The sequence below is a fragment of the Musca autumnalis genome, unplaced genomic scaffold, assembly GCF_047663935.1.
Source record: "Musca autumnalis isolate F117 unplaced genomic scaffold, ASM4766393v1 scaffold_1, whole genome shotgun sequence".
In the NCBI taxonomy this organism is placed as follows: domain Eukaryota; kingdom Metazoa; phylum Arthropoda; class Insecta; order Diptera; family Muscidae; genus Musca; species Musca autumnalis.
Window position 1 is genome coordinate 215,329,556 of NW_027411644.1, and position 20,473 is coordinate 215,350,028.

General features: G+C 34.6%; 1 protein-coding gene across 4 annotated transcripts in view; it reads left to right on the top strand.

Annotated features, from left to right (window-relative positions):
• plum (IgSF transmembrane protein plum) overlaps positions 1-20,473 on the top strand; it is a 312,571-nt gene that overhangs the window by 284,374 nt on the left and 7,724 nt on the right. For all 4 annotated transcript variants that reach the window (XM_073960102.1, XM_073960104.1, XM_073960103.1 and 1 more), the window contains 7 exons: positions 4,253-4,390; positions 4,482-4,682; positions 10,174-10,321; positions 10,809-10,877; positions 18,598-19,309; positions 19,366-19,606; positions 19,855-20,303. In XM_073960102.1, the coding sequence (XP_073816203.1) occupies positions 4,253-4,390; positions 4,482-4,682; positions 10,174-10,321; positions 10,809-10,877; positions 18,598-19,309; positions 19,366-19,606; positions 19,855-20,303 (1,958 nt within the window). The remainder of the gene's footprint in view (positions 1-4,252; positions 4,391-4,481; positions 4,683-10,173; positions 10,322-10,808; positions 10,878-18,597; positions 19,310-19,365; positions 19,607-19,854; positions 20,304-20,473) is intronic.

Sequence of the window (20,473 nt, forward strand, 5' to 3'; positions counted from 1 at the left end):
GAGTGGACCGATATAGTCCATATTCGAACCCGATATATGTCCGGAAGGAATTACACGATGGGCGAAGTTTGGACCAAATCAATTGCTCTTTTCGAGAGTTATCGTTCACACCATTTTACAGAAAAATTTTTAACTTTTGTTGGGGTGGTACGGTAAAGAGTGGACCGATATGCCCCATTTTCGAACTTAAACTAAGTTTAGGCAAAATATTACCATACCCAAAATTTGGTTTCGATGAGGCACATTTTGGTCGTATCAAAGTGTATTTACCCTTTCTAGCCTAAAGGTGAGTGTATTAAAATCAACCAAAAAATTAAGCGAGATAGACCCATAGTTCCTTTTAGTGATATACATAGATTCACTTTATAAGTCGATCATATCCGTCTGTCTGTATTTTTCAAAGTACATGTGGCATTTTTTCTCCGATTCAAATACAAATTGAAGAAGATAATTTTTTGGCCAAAAGACGAACGCTATTTATTTGTATACAAATCGTTTCAGATTTTGGTATAGCTCCCGATTTTAGGTATTAGGTGCACCACTCACGCTATATATGTATGTCCAATTTTGATGAAATTTGAGATGAGCGACGAAGTTAGGTCTAGAAAAATGTTTGCCAAGTTATATTGTTATCGGTTCAGATTTGGATATAGCTCCCATCTATATATATAAAAGAGTTCAATGATGATGACTGACAGATCTACAATGCCCAAACGAAACGTCTGAAGCTAGAATCTTTAAATTTTGGATGAGGGTTAATCTTGAGGCGAAGGGTGTCGATAAGGCTGGGATTTTGGAAATTCATAATACCTACTAATAATCAACGCCCAGACCAAACGGCTGGAGCTAGAATCTTGACTTTTTGGGTGAGAGTTAGTCTTGGGGCGAAGGTGGTCGATAAAGCTGGAATTTTGGAAACTATACTAGAAGGGTGCGAAAGTATTAAAAATTTTACCATTTGTGTGGCTGACCGACCGCATCTTGAAATTTTGGGTGATGGTTTGTCTTGGGGAGAAGATGGTCGATAAGGCTGAGATAAAGCTAGAAACTTGACATTTTGGAAGAGGTTCTCTGTTGGTCCGAAGGTATCAAATATGACGGAGTTCTTGTAAATTATAACTAGAACGGCACGAAAAGTGCTAAAAGCTACCAAATATGGTACCACTTGTAAATGGCGAACCGGTAGAGCTAGAAATCTGAAATTTGAAAAGAGAGTCACTGAAGGAATGTAGGACAGATGTACGAAAGGGTTTTAGAAATTCGAACCGTAAGTTGACGAAACGTACTAACATAGACTATAGTTGGTACAATTTGGTATTATGTGAACGGATAGAGCTAATAGTTTGAAATTTGGAATGAGAATCAAGGTTGAGAAGTAGGTTTGATATAAAGCGGTGGTTTTGGAAATGTATAAAGTACTAAATGGTACTAAATTTGGTACAATTTGTACTTGGGTGAATGTATATAGCTGGAATCCTTAAATTTAGAAATATGGTTACTTTTAGAATGTAGGGTACTACACCCAGAGTTGAGATATGGTATGGAGGTAGTTTTGGAAATTTGAACTTATGGGTACAAAAAATAATAAATGGTACTAAATTTGGTACAATTTGGATTCGGGTGGTCAGATAGAGCTAGATTGAGGAAATTCGTACTTATGGTAAAAAGTACTAAATGGTATCAAATGTTGTAAAATTTGGATATGGGTGGTCGGAAAGAGCTGGAATCCTGAAATTTGGAGTTGAGATTAATGTTGGAGTGTAGGATTGAGGCAAAAAGTAAAAATGGAACTAAATTTGGTACAATTTGTATTTGGGTGATCGAATAGAGCTGGAATCCTGAAATTTGGAATTATGATTATTGTTGGGATGTAGGATTGGTAGTTTTGGAAATTTGTACTTATGGGTACGCAAAGTACTAATTTGGATACGGATGGTCGGATTGAGCTGGAATCCTGAAATTTGTAGTTGAGATTTCTGTGGGAGTGTAGGATTGAGATAGTTTTGGAAATTCGTACTTACGGATACGAAAAGTAAAATTGGAACTAAATTTGGTACAATTTGTATTTGGGTGATCGGATAGAGCTGGAATCCTGAAATATGGAATTATGATTGTTTTGGAAATTCGTACTTATGTATACTAAAAGTACTAAATGGTACCAAATTTAATACAACGGGTGGTCGGATAGAGTTGGATTGATATGGTTGTGGAAATTCGTACCTAAGATACGAAAAGTACTATGGGTGGTCGGATAGAGCTGGAGTCGTGAATTTTGAATTGAGATTACTGCTGGAGTGTAGGATTGGGTACGAAAAGTACTAAATGGTACCAAATTTTGTACAATTTGGATATGGGTGGTCGGATAGAGCTGAAATCGTGAAATTTTTATTTCCGATTACTGTTGGAGTGTAGGATTGAGATAGTTTTGGGAATTCGTACTTACGGATACGAAAAGTAAAAATGGAACTAAATTTGGTACAATTTGTATTTGGGTGATCGGATGGAGCTGGAATCCTGCAATTTGGAATTGAGATTACTGTCGGAGTGTAGGATTGAGATAGTTTTGGAAATTCGTACTTACGGATACGAAAAGTAAAAATGGTACTAAATTTGGTACATTTTGTATTTGGGTGATCGGATAAAGCTGGAATCCTGAAATTTGGAATTGACATTAATGTTGGATTGTAGGATTGAGGTAGTTTTGGAAATTCGTACTTATGGGTACGAAAAGTACTAAATTGTACCGAATTTGGTTGAGAAATTGATGTTATTTTGGACGTACGTAGTATGAAAATTACTAAATGGTTTAGAATTTGGTACAAATTGTTGTTGAGTAAAGTGGTTGAGCTGGAATTTTGAAATTCGGTGGGGGTATTTATTTATTTTATTTATTTATTTTCAATTTTCATATGCCCAGTCTTTCGACCTTAAGGCTAAATACTACAGTATAATGTTCAATTTAATATTATATAAAATAGCTTAAATATAACAAGGGAGGAATATTAGAACTACTCAAAAAAATAATTACTATGTATAAAAAGGGGGCAGTAATTATAAAATAAAAAATGTAAATAAAACACATTTTGATTAATTGAATTTTGATACTCCATTTTGATACTTTGGGTCGCTGTCAATGTGTAGAAGTGAGATACGGCCGATTGTTTGGAAATTCAGACTACGAACAGTACTTAAAAGAAATTAAAGATCAATTAAAATAAGTATCAGTACAAAAAAAAAAAAAAACAAAATAAATAAAACAATGTTCGCCGTTTCCATTTTAAATATTGTTTATTTGTATTTATCCCCTTTCGCATACGAAGTTGCGGACACTTTGCTAGTTTTCGTACATTTTCGATCGATTTCATGTATATGATGCACCAAACACGATATACATATGTATATGTCCAATTTCAATGAAATTTGGAATGTGTGACGGAATTTTTTCTAGAAATAAATGTAAAAAATTATATCGTGATCGGTTCAGATTTGAATATAGCTGTCATAAATATTTTCGGCCGATTTGTGGTGTTTAGTGCACAAAACACGCTATATCTGTCCAATTTTTATGAAATTTGGAACTTGTATCGGAATTTGGTTTAGAAAAAAATGCGTCAAATTAGATTTAAATCAGTTAACATTTAAATATAGCTCCCATGTATATTTTCGGCCGACTTGGGATATTTTATGACAGAATTTGGTCTAGAAATAATTGTTCCAAATTATATTGAAATCGGTCAAGATTTGGATATAGCTCCCATATATATTTGACTTATGTATTTCCAGTGATGTAGGGTATCATATAGTCGGCCCCGCCCGACTTTGGCTCTTTACTGGTTTTACTTGTTTTTAGTTTCCTCATTTCAGCAATTTTAAACAATTAACAATTAAACAATTAACAATTTTAAAAATACTAAACTTCAAGATTTCTTTCTTTTAGGGCTCTGCAAAAAAAGTGATTTTTATTCTGAGACTAAATTTAAGTGTGTCTTACAAAATCATTTCAAGTGAATATAAATCATTGAATGATTTCAATCGCATTAGCTTTTGCTCAAGTAGATATTCAGTTTAATTGTAAATCTTTTATACATTTCACATACACACACAAACACAAATGAATAAAACACATCTATGACCGTCCGTTCACCTATCATATTCAACGTATCGCAAAAACGTTATTGATACTTTTTGAGAATGTCATTTACAGAAAATAAATTGACATGGATATTCGTTTTTGTTTTTTTTTTCTTTGCAGCTAATGGAAATTCGGCATCGAGTCAGAGACCGTTTTTACAAATTGAAAGTCCCTCCATAACAAGACTGGTTATCACCAGACCCCACCTTCCTCATTATCTTTCGTGTAAGGCCACAATTGATGAATCCTACTATCAAAGTAAGTAGAGATTATAGCGGAACTGTATGTGTGTGCGCGCACGTCTGCATATTACATTAACATGTTTCCATCTTCTTCTTCTCATTTCCAGATGAAACCAATTACTTTTATACCTGGTTCTTCAACGATAACATCTTAAAATCTTTGCCACGGAAACTTAACGATTATTATGTCTATCGGAATGGAACGTTACGCTTACCACCTGCCGAGAAAGTTAGTGGAGTGTATCGATGCAAAATCAATGCCAATGAAACGGCGGTTATATCTGAAAGTATTACGGTTGAGTATCCTGGTAAGATGAAATTCACGTATTAGAAATTTGTTCTTTAATAAAGTTTCCTTCGTTTGGGAGGATGAAATTAAGATTAATAACATTTTCATGCTAAAGATGTCACAGTTTAATGGTTTTGAAAAATTTGCAAAGACATTTCAACGTTTTTGTTTAACAAAAAGGACTTTGATGTGATACTAATAATTTTCTGCTAAAATTGAAACAGATGTAGTTTCCATACCAACACAATGGGGTTGATTATTAAAATACATGGACCCATTGGTAGAAGATAAAGCAAGTTTACACATGATTTATTATAAGCACTAGACTATTTTTCGCCATTCTTCTTTAAATGGGAAAACTTAAAATGACAAAAATTTATATGTCAATACCCTACACCACACTGTGAAAAGGGATATTATGTCTTTGTGAATTTGTATGTAACATGTAAAAGGAAACGAGATAGACCCATAGTTAATTTTTGGGATATGTGGGCAAAATTTTTAAAAAATTAGGTTTCCATTAAAAAAAATCGAAAAAAAAGTTATTGCTCCATCAATGATTTTTGATTAAGAAAAAAAAAATCGTCATTTAAAATATGTTTTAATTTTAATATTTAAAAAAAAATCAGTCAGTTCGTTTTGAAAAACATTACTCTCTGTAATAGAGGGTAATAAATGAAGTTGAGCCAATGGGGGAATACTCCACTCAATCAAAAAAAAAAATCTATAAGAATCGCGGCTCGATATAATAAGCTGTCTCAATAGATTCGCGAAATATCAATATTATTTGTGTTTTGTGTTTCTGCAGGGACTTACGACCTTTTCCTACAATTTACGGATTTTTATACCCAATACCACAATGTGGAAAAGGGTATTATAAGTTTGTATTGGTAAAAATTCATGTAACACCGCGAAATATTCGTCGGAGACCCCCAATGTGGTATACCAATCTTCATATCTCGACGAGATAAAGCGATTTTGAGATGTGTGTCCGTCCGTCCGTCTGTCCATTATAAATTGTAAACACGCTCCAGGCCGCAATTATGGACCGATCGTCACGAAATTTTGTATGGAGGTTGGGTTCAGATCAGAATAGATCCCTATTCTTATTGGTGATGATCGTGAAATATTAAGCGGGTAAAATGGACCAAAAACATAATATCTATCAGATTTTCTAGCGGCTCTGTAGGTCTCAATAATAGTCTGATCAACGCGTAATTTTAAATAAGGTAAGCGTATATCACAAAGGAGAAGCTTGCAATTTGAGATGGCGATCGGATAATATTTAGAGGATTAAATGGACCAAAACTTTTGTGTGAAAATTGTGAACATTTTTAATATACAGCTTATATCTTAATTCCTGGAAGTGACATTCCGGACAAGTGAGATATACTTGAAAGTGGAACGCTTGACCTTTCAATTGACGCCAATTATGTTGGTGTGCATTATAAGATGACAGAGTTACAGCCCAATATATTCCGTTATTTGTTTGTAGTGTAATAATAAACTCGCTAGAAGTCGCAATTATACATCAATAGTCACGAAATTGCACCGGGTAAGAGTATAGGTCGGAAAAGATGCCTACAATTTTGAATGATGATCTGATATTCTTTAGCGGATGAAATGGACCATTACTTTTGTATAAAATATAAAAATTTTATTTTTGGTCGATATTTTAATTCCTTGAGGACATATACATATATTTCGCAAAGTAGCCTACATATGGGAAAAAAACTACTGGCCTTTCCTCTGATGTAAATTGCAATAAAGTGTTTGCTATATAACGGGCCTACTGCCTAATATATAATGGGTTCTGTGTAGAGAACCACATTTTTATCCCATGCTACATATTATCTCTCCAAAAGTTTATGTAACACCACGAAATATTCGTCCTAGACCCCTTGTTTGGTATGCCAAAATTCATATCTCGACGAGATAAAGCGATTTAGCGATGTGAGTCCGTCCATTAAAAATTGTAAACAAGCTTAAGGCCGCAATTATGGACCGATTGTAACGAATTTTTTAAGGAGGTTGGGATCCTTGCCATTGTTTCTTATCTTGAGAGATAAAGTGATCTAGCTATGTGTGTCAAACTGTCCATTAACAATTGTAATAAAACTCCATGCCTCAATTATGTACCGATCGTCACGAAATTTTGTGGAGAGGTCGGTTTCCGACCAGAAGTGACCCCACTAGATGTTGGTTCTGATCGTATTGTGTGAAATGGACCAAACCCAAAATTTTTTCCCGATTTTGTAGCGGTCATGTAGATCGCAATAATATTTCGATCGTCGTGAAATTTTTAGAATGATATGAGTTTAAGGCAAAGAAGAAGCTTGCAATTTAACATGAAGATCAGATAACAATTAGCGGGTTTAATGGACCAACATTTTTGAGTGAAATCTTATATATAAAACACAATTTTGTGTATGTTGTCAAAAACGGCTGAACCGATTTTGTTGAAATTTTCAGAGAATATACAGGGAACAACAGAGGTGAAAATAGGCTTTATATTTCTTTTTTGAATTTCGGAGGGGTACCTCTACAGGCCCTATTTTTTAAAAACGATTTTTTGCAAAAGTTTTAAACGTATCGGTTAGAAAATTTATTTACGAGGCAACGGTGTAAATACCCTAAGTAATTATTCCGGGCCTAAAGACCCGACCACGTCCACTTTTTTAAAAATGTTATATCTCCGAAACTTCCAAACCAACTTCCATGTAATTTTCATATGATGCACAGGGATGGCCCTTGGTGGAAGTAGGCTATATATTTTGTTGAATTTCCGAGAAGCGGGTTACCCCTGTGCCATATATTTAAATGCGCTATATGTGTAAAATTTACGAAAATTTAGCCATAATACCCGACCACTCCCACTTTCTTAAATATGCTACAAATCAATGGAAATACCAGATAATGAAGCTTTGGTCTTATTGGAAAGCAAGTGTTTAGATTAGAAGGCAACATATCGATAGCAATAGCTTCATCAGGTATATAAGATACATTATAAGAAGGTAGAAGGACGGCACCGTCGGCATGCCTCAAGTCATCAGTTGTTTGGCGGTATGTTAAAATTGAATATCGACACCAACATTTCTGAAGATTTTTATGCTCTCCACCATAACATGGAGGGTATAATTAAAGTTGTCATTCCGTTTTTAACACATCGACATATTCATCGGCGACCCTATAAAGTATATACATTATTTATCAGGGTAAAATTCTAAGTCTGTATAGCCATGACCGTCTGTCCGTCCGTCTGTTGAAATCAAGATACAGCTCGCAATTTTTAAGATAGAGCTTTGTAATTCGGAATAGAAGTTTCTATTACTCCCAGGATTTTTTGTATTGCAAATAGGCTATATCGTTTTGCAATAGCCCCCATAGAATGGTATCACCTGATTTTCGGTATTTTCAAGGCTTTAACCTCATTATCATATCGAAATGCTTCAAATTTGGTAATTTGTCTTCGTGGGAGATACAAAACTTTCTCCCATAAATTTGTCGGTATGGGTCCACGCCTTCATATAGCCCCCATAGAACGGTAACTCCCGATTTGCGGTATTTTATAGGTTGTGGACACATCAAGCCACCGAAATGCCTGAAATGTGGTATTTAGTTTTTGTCTTTGGAGGAAAAAGACTTTCTGACTGAAATTCGTCGGTATATGTCCACGTTTCGATATAGCCCCCATAGAATGGTATCACCCGATTTTCTGTATTTTCAAGGCTTTAACCTCATTATCATACCGAAATGCTTCAAATTTGGTACTTTGTCTTCGTGGGAGATACAAAACTTTCTCCTAGAAATTTGTCAGTATATGTTCACGCTTTCATATAGCTCCATAGAACGGTACTTCCCGATTTTCGATATTATGAAATTGTGGCCACATCGCCGAAATGGCTGAATTTTGGTATTTGGTCTTTGGTGGAGTAAAGAGCCTTTCTGACTGAAATTCGTCGGTATAGGTCCACGTTTCGATATAGCCCCATAGAAAGTTACCTCCCTTAATTCTGAAGGTTTTGACGCCACTATCCCACCGAAAGACTGCAATTTGTTATTTAGTTTTCCATGGGATTATAAAATATTCCAGAAGAGAAAAATTAGTATAAGTCGGCGTGTTCCCGCATAGAAGCGGAAATTTGATTTTCCGTATTTTGAAAGTTTTACCAAAATATCGGAAATTTGGTATTTAGTCTTCTTTGATTTTAAAAACTTTGCGCCAGAAATTTGTAGGTATAAATTGACGTTTTGATATAGCCCCCATGGAACGGTACCTCCCGAATTTCTGTATTATGAAGGTTAGCCACATTGTTTTACCGGACTTGCTGAAATTTGATATTTAGTCTTCTTCATGCATATGCGTTACTATTGCAAAAATATGTCTGCAAATACGTACAATTTTGTCAAAAATTTAATTTTTCGCGACTCCGTTTAGAGAGGAAGTTTGCATCATCGCAAATTCAGTTACCGGTAATGACATATAATAGCTTATCATATAAAGCCGCAATATAAAAAAAAATCTAAACATTCAAATTAAAAAGGTCATTTCTGTAGCAACGCAACGATCAAGGTTAGTTACAAAAACTGATTTGGATTGACGTTTTTTTTTTTTCTTAATGTTTGTGCCACAAATCATTGATGTAGCATGAACAATTTTTTTTTTGGATTTTTTTTAATATGGAAAAAAATTTTACAAAAATTTCCCTTTAAAAAATTTAATAGATGAATTAGGAAACAAACTCGAAATCGTCATTCTGAGAGAATGAGAAACACAGAGAGTATAAACTCTCTGCCATCTGAATAATTGGTTAACTGTAACCTGAAAACTTGTAAGAGTAAATATTCCGTGAAAAACAAAACCTGAAACTGTCGTTCGATCAAGTGATTTAATTAAAGTTAAATTCTTTAACGCTATACCAATATGTGAAGATGATGTTGTATGTCTGTTTTGGAATTGTTCGCGATTCCTTATCGGTTTAAAAATGGCAATTTCTAGGATATATATTTCCCCCAGTCATATTAAGGGAACATATACCCACCCACGGAGTGAATTTTTCATAAAGCTTTCGATGAAGCTAGCCAATAGCAACAGTGCTGCTTAAATACATCAAAAAGATTCAATTAAAACATTTGCGTTTTAACTTCTACCGATTATCGTCAATAAACGAAAAAACTAGTTACAGAATTCCAATGCAGCTATTATATTTAACTTCTCCAATCAAAATGAATAAATTTAACAAATTCCATAAACTAAGGAACATTCGTTAACAGTATTTTTTCCAATCATAATTCAATAACATGCTGCCCAATTTTTAAGCAATTTTATTTTTCCATAACATTGTTTCGTCATTTCATCGATCAATCAACCATTCAAGCATTCAGTTGTAAAAAATGTCTGTTGAAAAACAGTCTGACATCTATCCATCGATATTTCATCATCCAATGTAATGTTATTAATTTCTTATATTTTTATTATTTTCTTTTTTTCACTCAAATTTCTGTTCCAGTGCTCAAACGACGACCGGCAAATATCAATTTAACGGCATTTATAGGATTAACATACACATTAAATTGCCCCGTTTACAGTGTCCCGCCAGCGAACGTAACATGGTTCTATGGAAATGTATCGTTATCGGAAATATCCAATGACAACAGGCGAGTATAGATCAAAGGCAACACACAGCCATTGACACGCATTGAGGGTGATGTTGTCAACACCTGCTATTGTAAAACAAGGGCACGGAAAAAACTTGCCACTTTTTCAAAACAAAGAACTACGGCCGTAATGTTTTATTTTTATATGCCAAAAGTTGCAACTCGATGTGAGTGTGTGTGGGTTTTTGTTGTTTCTTTTTTTTGCATCAGAACGTGTTACCCTGTGGTTCTCATCGGTTGCAACTTTTTTTTTGGCTTTGTTTTGGTTTTACTGTTTCAGGGTGTTGACGTGACCAAACCAATGGTTGTGTGTTCCTGATGGCTGTTAATGATTTTCGCTCTTTTAAAAGTTTGTATGCATTTTTCCTCTTTTTATTTACGGTTTTCAATGTGTGGCTGGCTTCGAGCTTATTTTAAGTTTTGATGAGTTCGAAAATTATGTAAATTTGTATATGTAATCGGATATTGGTTTTTTCCTCTGTTACAGTTTCCTGCTCCTGTCAAATGGTAGTTTGGTTTTGCGAAAGGCCAAAGAGAGAAATGCCGGCAAATATAAGTAAGTATAATGTGGTGCGGATGATGCGTGAGTAGTTTAATTGAAAACTTTTTCTGTTCTTATTAAAACATTTACCAAACATCTTTTCAAAGGAAAAATGTTGCAAAACGCTTTTTCTAAAAAAAAAAAAAAAAACATTTTGTCCAACAAATTTTCCGTAGGAAATCATGTTGCCCAACAAATCTTTCGTAGAAAATTGTGTTGCCCGAAAACTTTTCAAAAGAAAGAATTGTTTCCCACCAACACATTTTCAATAGAAAAATTTGCTGCCCAACAACTTTTCAATTGGAAAAAAATCCCCAACAACATTTCAATACGAACAAATGTTGCCAAACAACTTTTTAATAGGCAAAGATGTTGTCCAAACTTTGTTCAATAGGTAAGGATGTTGCTCAACAATTTTAAATAGAAAAATATGTTGGCCAATTACTTTTCAATTGGGAAAGATGTTGCCAAACCATTTTTAAGAAATATATGTTTCCCAACAACTTATAAATAGGAATTAAGTTTTTGGGAAAGATGTTGCCAAACCAATTTTTAATAGAAAGATATGTTGCCGAACAATTTCTTAATAGGGAAAGATGTTGCCCAACAACCTTTCAATAGGAAAAAAGTTTGAGCAACTATTTTTTATTAGGAAAAGATGTTGCTTTAAAACTTTTCAAAATTAGGAAAAATTTGCAAACACATTTTTAATAGAAAAATATGTTGCCCGACAACTTTTTAATAGCAAAACATGTTTCCCAACAATATTTCAATATGAAAAAATGTTGCCAAACACCTTTTCAACAGGAAAAGATATTGTCCAATACCTTTTCAATAGGAAGATATGTTGCCCAAAAAATTTTCGATGGGAAAAGATGTTGCTCAACAACTTCTCAATAGGGAAAGATGTTGCCAAACCACATTTTAATAGTAAAAGATATTGTCCAACAATTTCTCAATAGGGATAGATGTTGCCCAATAACTTCTCAATAGGTCAAAATATTGTCCAACTAATTTTCGTTAGGAAAAGATCTTGTCTAAAAACTTTTCAAATGGAAGAAATCTTTCCCAACACATTTTCAATAATAAATTATGTTGCTCTACAACTTTTTAATAGGAAAAAATGTTCCCAACAATATTTCGATATAAAAAATGCAATAGAAAGATATTGCAAAATATATACACTTAATAGGAAAATATGTTATGCAACAAATTTTCAATAAGAAAATTCATCAATAGGAAAAGATTCTGCCCAACAACTTTTCAATAGGAAAAATATTTTCCCAACAACATTTCAATATAAAAAAATGTTGCCCAACACCTTTTCAACAGGAAAAGATATTGTCCAATACCTTTTCAATTGGAAGAGATGTTGCCCAACAAATTTTCGATGGGAAAAAATGTTGCCCAACAACTTTTCATTAAGAAATGATTTTGCCGAATTATTTTCAATAGGAAAAGATGTTGCCAAACAACTTTTCAATAGGCAAATATGTTGCCCAACAACTTTTCAATAGGACAGGATGTTGCTTAACAATTTTAAATAGGAAACAATGCCGCCCAATTACTTTCAATAGGAAAAGATGTTGCCGAACAACTTTTTAGTAGACAAATTGTTAGGTAACATATTTTTCAATAGGAAAATATGTTTCCAATCCACTTTTTAATAGAAAAAGATGTTGCCCAACTAATTTTCATTAGGAAAAGAAGTTGCCTAAAAACGTTTCAAAAGGAAGAAACGTTTCCCAACACATTTTCAATAAAACAAGTAAAAAAGTATCAGTCGGCTTTGCCGACAGAGATATACCCTCAGCCTGTGTATATTGAAACAATTTTTTCCCAAAATAAAAATTTTGGGCGTTTGAACTGACAAAAATGTTGATTAGGATTAGAGATCAAAAGTTTTGCGTAGGAGATACTAAAAAGAATGGATCTCCAACCACTACATATGGTACCATAGGGGTTTTTTACAACTTCAGGGATGTTTGCTCAAGAAGTATGGACTTGCCCCTGAAACAACTTTTACCATCGCAATTGATGCAGCGAATGCAAGTTGCTTCAACAAAAATCAAAGCGATTCGAAAGCTGGTCTTAAAGTGAACATGTATCCGAAATTTTGTGGGGGAGGTACCTGAAGGAGTGGACCGATATGGCTTATCTTCGAACTTAAACTATGTTTGGACAAAATATTACTAAGGCCAAAATTTGGACCGAATCGGCAGACCTGTTCGGGAGTTATTTTGTCCTCCAACCTCCTCACACGGTGTCATAGGGGTTTTTTGCAACTTTCAGGCTATTTTCTCAGGAAGTATGGACTTGCCCCTGATGAAACTTATACCGGCGTATGGAGGGCAGTGAATACAAGTTGCTAAAGCAAAAATCAAAGCGATTCGAGAGATGGTCCTAAACTGAACTTTTCCAAATTTTTGTGTGGGAGGTACCCGACGGAGTGGGCCGATTGAGTCCATATTAAAACCTGATCTAAGTCTGGTACACGCTCTACAATGAGCAAAGTATGGACCAAATCGGTTACTCCCTTCAAGAGTTATCGTGAGCACAAATTTTCCGAACATTTTCGAACTTTTGTGGGGGAGGTACCGGAAGGAGTGGACCGATATATCTCATCTTCGAACTTAAACTAAGTTTGGGCAAAATATTACGAAAGCCAAAATTTGAACCGAATCGGTTCATCCGTTCGAGAGTTATCGTGCGCTCCAGACAGACAGACGGACGGACATTGCTCAATCGACTCCAAATTGTCTGAGACACATTTCGTCCAAACATACTTGGGGTCTGAAACCATTATTTCGATGAGGCACATTTTGCCCGTATGAAAGTGTATATACCCTCGTTAGCATAAATGCTGAGGGTATAAAAATATGTTGCCCAACAACTTTTCAATAGGAAAAAATGTCGTCCAATTCTTTTCAATAGGAAAACATTTTGCCAAACATCTTTCCAATAGGAAAGGATGTTGCTTAACTATTTTAAATAGGAAAAGATGTTGCCCAATTATTTTTCAAGATGTTGCCAAACAAGTTTTTAGTCGAATTTGAAAAGAAATTGCCCAACAACTTCTCAATAGGGAAATATGTTGCCAAACCACTTTTTAATAGGACAGGATGTTTCCCAAAAATTTCTCAATAGGGAAATATGTTGCCCATCAACTTCTCAATAGGGAAAGATGTTACCCAGCTAATTTTCATCAGGAAAACATGCTGCTCAACTAATTTTCATAAGGAAAAGATGATGAGGAGATTACTTTTCAAGATGTTGCCAAACAACTTTTTTGGTAGAAAAACATGTTACCCAACAACTTTTCAATTTGAAAACAAGTTGACCAACAACTTCTCAATAGGGAAAGATGTTGGCAAACCACTTTTTAATAGAAAAGTATGTTGCCCAACAACTTCTCAATAGTGAAAGATGTTGCCCAACTAATTTTCATTAGGAAAAGATGGTGCCTAAAAACTTTTCAAAAGGAAGAAATGTTTGAAAACACATTTTCAATAAATAAATATGTTTCCCAACATCTTTCCAACAGGAAAAAATGTTCCCCAACAACATTTAGATATGAAAAAATGTTGCCCAGCACCTTTTCAATAGGAAAAGAAATAGCACAATACCTACACTTAATAGGAAAAGATGTTATCCAACAAATTTTCCATAAGAAAAGGTGTTGCCCAACAACTTTTCAATAGGAAAAGATGTTGCCCAACAACATTTTAATGGGAAAAGATGTTACCCAACATCTTTTCAATAAACTTTTCAATATGAATGGGAAAAGATGTTGCCAACAATTTTTCAATAGGAAAATACGTTGCCAGACAACATTTAATTAGAAAAAGATGTTATCCAACAACTTTTCAATATGCAGATATGTTACCCAACCACTTTTCAATAGGAAAATATGTTGCCCAACAATTTTTAATGGAAAAAGGTGTTGCCCAAAAACTTTTCAATAGGAGAGGATGTTGCTTAACAACTTTCAAATAGAAAAAAAAAATTTACCCAACAACCTTTCAATAGGAAATAATGTTGCCCAACAATTTCACAATAAGGAAAGATGTTGCCCAACAATCTTTCAATTGGAAAAAAGTTGACCAACAATTTCTCAGTAGGAAAAGGTGTTGCCCAACTACTTTTCATTAGAAAAAGATGTTGCCAAAAACCCTTTCTATAGGAAAAGATATTGCCCAACAACTTTTCAATAGGAAATAATGTTGTCCAACAACATTTTGAATTATGTTGCCCAATAACTTTTCAGTAGGAAATTATGTTGTCTCACCACTTTTCGATAGAAATAGATGTTGCCCAACCAGTTTTCAATAGGAAAAAAGTGTTACCCAACCTTTTCAATAGGAAAAGATGTTTCCCTAGACTTTTTTAATGGCAAAAGATGTTGCCCAACAACTTTTCAATGGGAAAAATTTTTGTCCAAGACCTTTGCGATGAGAAAGGTGTTTTCAGTAGGAAAATATGTGACCCAACATATTTTCAATAGAGAATTTTGTTACTCACTATTTTTTAGAGGAAAATATGTTGCCTAATGTTACTCGTTATATTTTCAAGTGTAAAAATGTTGCACAAACACTCTCATCTTCGGTAAACGACAAAATATGTTGCCCCACACATTTTCAAGAGGACAAAATGCTGCCCAACACCTTTTCCAGAGGATACGATGTAGCCTAATACCTCTTCAAGAGGAAAAAATCGCACAACACCTTTTCAAGGGGAATATATGTTTTCAAGAGGAAAAAAATGTCGCCCAACACCTTCTCAAGAGGAAAATATGTTTCACATTACTTTTTAAAAAGGAAAAGTTTTTAACCAAAATTTGTTTAAGAGGACAACATGTTTCCCAACAAATTTTCAAGAGTAAACGATTTTGCCCAACACCTTTTCAAGAGGTAAATATGTCACCCAACACCTACTCAAGAGGAAAGTATGTCAACCAATACCTATTCAAGGGGAAAATATGTTGCACAACACCATTTCAAGAGGAAAACAGAGTCGGCCGTCACTTTTTCGAGAGAATAAGATGTTGTCAATAGGAGACGATGTTGCCCAAAACCTTTTCTAGAGGACAAGATGTTGCCCAACACCTTCTCAATAGGAAAATATGTTGCCCAACACTTTTTCAAGAGGACAAGATGTTGCGAAACAACTTTTCAAGAGAGAACTATGTTGCCCTACACCTGGTCGAGAGGAAAAAAATCGCCCAACAACTCCTCAAGAGCAAAAGATGTTGCCCACACAGGAAGAAAAATATGTTGCGCAACAGGAGGAAAATATGTTGTCCATCACCTATTCAAGAGGATAATATATTGTCCAACACCTTTTAAAAAGAAGAAAAATGCATGTACCATAAAAGAATATGTAGCCCAAGAAGACCTTTTCAATAGGAAACGGTATTGCCAAAGACCCTTTCAATACGATGGAAAAAAGCTATCGATTGTAATATGATGTAATATTGAAAAATTTGATTTCTAGAAAGTGGCTCGTTTTTTGGAAATAAAAAGCTTCAATATAAAATTCACAAATGAAAATTTGCAATTAGAAAACATTGTGGCGTTTTTTATTGGGATAGCGTTTGCAATTTTGTTTTTTCAAAATAGTCTGGCTTAATCCCATTGTTGTTGTTTTAATATTTTAAAACAACTAGTTTATTAGTGGAAAAGATTTGGCATTGTTCGCCAAGGGGTAAGGCAGGGAATACTATATTTTCGATCCACGCCACTGGATCTCATCAGTTCCCTTGTTTCTTGTTTGTGGATATTCTCCACCGAAGTTATTTTTCAATAACTTCTTCAACAAGAAACTTTTTATACCCAAACATCAATCGTCAGCTCGAAGTATAAAGGTAAGCAAAGAAAAAAGTTCAATGAGAAGTTTTTCCTTGCCAATCTCACACAACTCCGACGAAAGTGTCTGCGAAAACAATTCAAACCTCTTCCACTAGTATGTGTCGTCGAATTTCGACGAATGCACACACCAAAATTTGGTTGGTCTGCTTTACAGCAAAAACAACACACGTCGTGCCAGTGTCATCAATTAGAAAACATTGTGGCGTTTTTTATTGGGATAGCGTTTGCAATGTTGTACGTATAAATAGGGGTTATAAAAGACGAAAACAACATCTGATATACCTGATGATGTAAACCTAACCAGTTAACGAAACGGTTGTAGGACTTCCCTAGATATAATTTTTTAATAGAATCACCTTAGGTCATATAGCTCAATTAATTAAATTAATAAAAATCTCACAAATAATGGCCTTTTCACGAAAATAAGCTTTTCCCCAACAGCATTTAACGATTAAAAGATGTTGCCCAACAGGAAAGAATTTTGCTCAACACCGTTTTAAGAGGAAAATCTGTTGCCCAACACTTTTTCAAAAGGAAAGTATGTTGCCCAACACTTTTTTCAGAAGGAAAGGATATTGCGCAACACCTTTTCAAGTGGAAAAGATCTTGGACAATTCAATAGAAAAAAAATGTTGCCCAACACCTTTTTTCGAAATAATAATACAAATATCGGGATGATCTTTTTTTTTTTTTTTTTGATTTTTCGTCCATTCAAAATACTGGTTTTTCGAAATTGCCATATCTTGAAAACGGTTAGAGATATTGAAAAAATTTGAACGGCACAATTTGGCACACATTGAGTAGAATTTAGCTCAACTTTTGTTTTTTCGAAAATCGAAAATGGCAATTCTGTCATATTTTCGAAAATATCTGTTTTTTTGAAAATGTTAGGAGATATCGAAAAAAATTTTGCGGCACAAATGAACACAAACTTAGCACAATTCAGCCCAACTTTATTTTTTGCGAAATTCGAAAATTGCAATTCTGTCATGTATTCGAAAATATCGATTTTTTCGAAAATGGTACGAGATATCGAAAATATTTTTGCGGCACAAACTGAGCACAACTTAATTTTTTTCGAAATTCGAAAATTGCAATTCTGTCAATATTTTTTCGAAAAAAATATTTTGTCGAATATCTCACCCATTTTTTCGAATTTCGAAAAAAAATTTCGGCACAAATAAGCGCAAACCTAGCACAACTCAGCTTTTTGCGAAATTCGAAAATTGCAATTCCTTAAGGATACCACATCACTTGTTCAAGAGGGAAAAATGTTTTACTATTCCATAATATAATATTTAGCGGCTACAATGCAGCCAAAAAATTTTTCCACCAAACATATGTAACTCTACAAATTTTCCATAGAAAAAGATGTTGCCAGACAACTTTCGATAAGAAAAGTGCCCTACAACTTATTAATAGGAACAGGCGGTGCCCAACAACTTTTTTATAGTAAAATGCCTTTCCCCAACAACATTTCCAAAGATAATGGTGTTACCCAAGATTTGTCGATAAGGAAATATGTAGTGCAACAACTTTTCAATAGGAAAGAATGCTGTCCAACATATTTTTAATAGGATAGGATGGGGAAAGATGTTGCCAAACAACTTTTCAATAGAAACGATAATTCCCAATAACTTTTCAATATGAAGAAAGGTTGTCCAACACATTTTTAACAGGAAAAAATGTTGTTCAAAAACTTTTAAATAGGAACAGACGTTGATGATATGTTGCTCACTAACTTTTCAATAGGAATTTTATTTTTTAATAGAAAACAATGTTAGCCAAAAACTTTGAATGAGGTTTATCTAACAACTTTTCAATACAAAATAAATAAACAATAAATTTGTGTTGTTGCCTTTTTCCAGATGTATAGCTCATAACAGCTTTACCTCAAAGAGTCATCGGCAATTTTTGATGACCCTTAATGTAGTGCATGGCGAAGGTCGAACACTGAACAATGCCCAACTGATACCTCATCTACAGAATACAACACTCTTTGTGCCAACTGGTGGAGATTTAAACTTAAGCTGTTGCGCCCTAACAGATGATGCAACCATTGAATGGTGGTTTCAGCAAACCTTTAGTTCGCCATGGATACGTTTGGCAAATAACAGTAAAGAATATCACATACGATCGAGCATATATGAATATGAAGGCTATTATACATGTTCGACGGCTTATAGTAATCAAACATTCCATGTGATAGTTACCACTCCACCAATGGTGGTGGAGGAATTGGGTGTCAAAGATGGTGTTATAGCTTCACCGATTCCCTTCAAATGTCTAGTCACGGGCAATCCTCGTCCCATAATTACCTGGTATCACAATGGTGCTCAATTCAGTAGTTCATTTACACGCTACATTAATGGTAACGAGCTGTTGATACCCTCCTTTGATCCTGAGGAGAGTGGCATATATCAGTGTTTTGCACGTAATGTGGCCGGTGAAGTGTATACGGCTGGTGAGATTCGTCTGAAGAACAAGGGGGAAGAGAAACCGAATCCATTGAGGAATATTCGTTGTTTTGCTCACACTTTTAATTCGGTAAATGTTACCTTTGAAAGCGATGCATCGGTGGTAAGTAGCATGGAATAACCAGACTTTTACGTTTACTCATCCCGATTTTTCTTCAGTCCCTCTTTATAGTACACATTGTGCAAACGAATCCGTTTCGTTGGATATCGCCATATTCTCCCATGAAGCTGAATGCTTCTTATGTTGTGATAGATAAACATTTGCCATATATAAAACCCTTTGAGTTGATAACCCGTGTCCTTATGTCTACCTCTGAGATAAGTATGACTAATGATAGAACCCAGCACACCATACAGAGTACGTTGCGCAGCCAACCGGTTACCTGTTGTACCCAAGGATGTAAGTAATTTATAAAATTATAAAGGCCTCGACACATAAGAAGCATTGCACTCTTGCTGAAGTCATATCTGATAAAAGACTAAAGACCAAGTTCGACCTAAAAAAAGATTTCAGAATCACATTTGAATTAGGTCGAACTTGGTCTTTAGTCATTTACCAGATATGACTTAAGCAAGAATTCCATGCTTCTTATGGGTCGAGGCCTTTACAGTTCACATATCATTCTATGCTCTATTTTTTGTTTACAGTACCTCCCCGTATTATACATTTCGGCAACAACACTTTTGTCACCTGGTCTTTAACGGATTTCAATAATGAGAAATATTTCATCGTCCAATTCTCAACAAATTATACTCAACCTCCACCGGAAATTCTTCTCCAACCCGAGCTAACGGGCACTATGCAACATGTAAATTTAACCTTACAGGATATTAGCCATAAATTGACTCGTATTTACCCCCTAAATATGATGGAATCACGAAGAGTGCTGAAGAATGCCATAACCAGCTATGGTGACAATGATGTCAGTATGCCCGATGATTTGGAATCGGATGAAGATATTTATAGTCTGGTACTGCATGCCAATGTTACCGGTTTAATGTTGTCGAATTTTACTCGCCTCAAGTTACGAATTTTGGTCATAACAACGGATAATGAAAATTTAGCTCAGGATTTTCGTTATGTGGAATGGAAAACGGTAAGAAGATTTCCTGATTGAAACACAAAAGAAACTTGTGTTATCGGCAACAGTTGCATAGAAAAGATTGTTGTCTGTATATAAGTTTATTATCATCTAACTTTTCTAGAAAAAAATTTTTTATCGTTCAAATTTTTTATAGACATTTTCCGATTGTTGTAACGCGACAT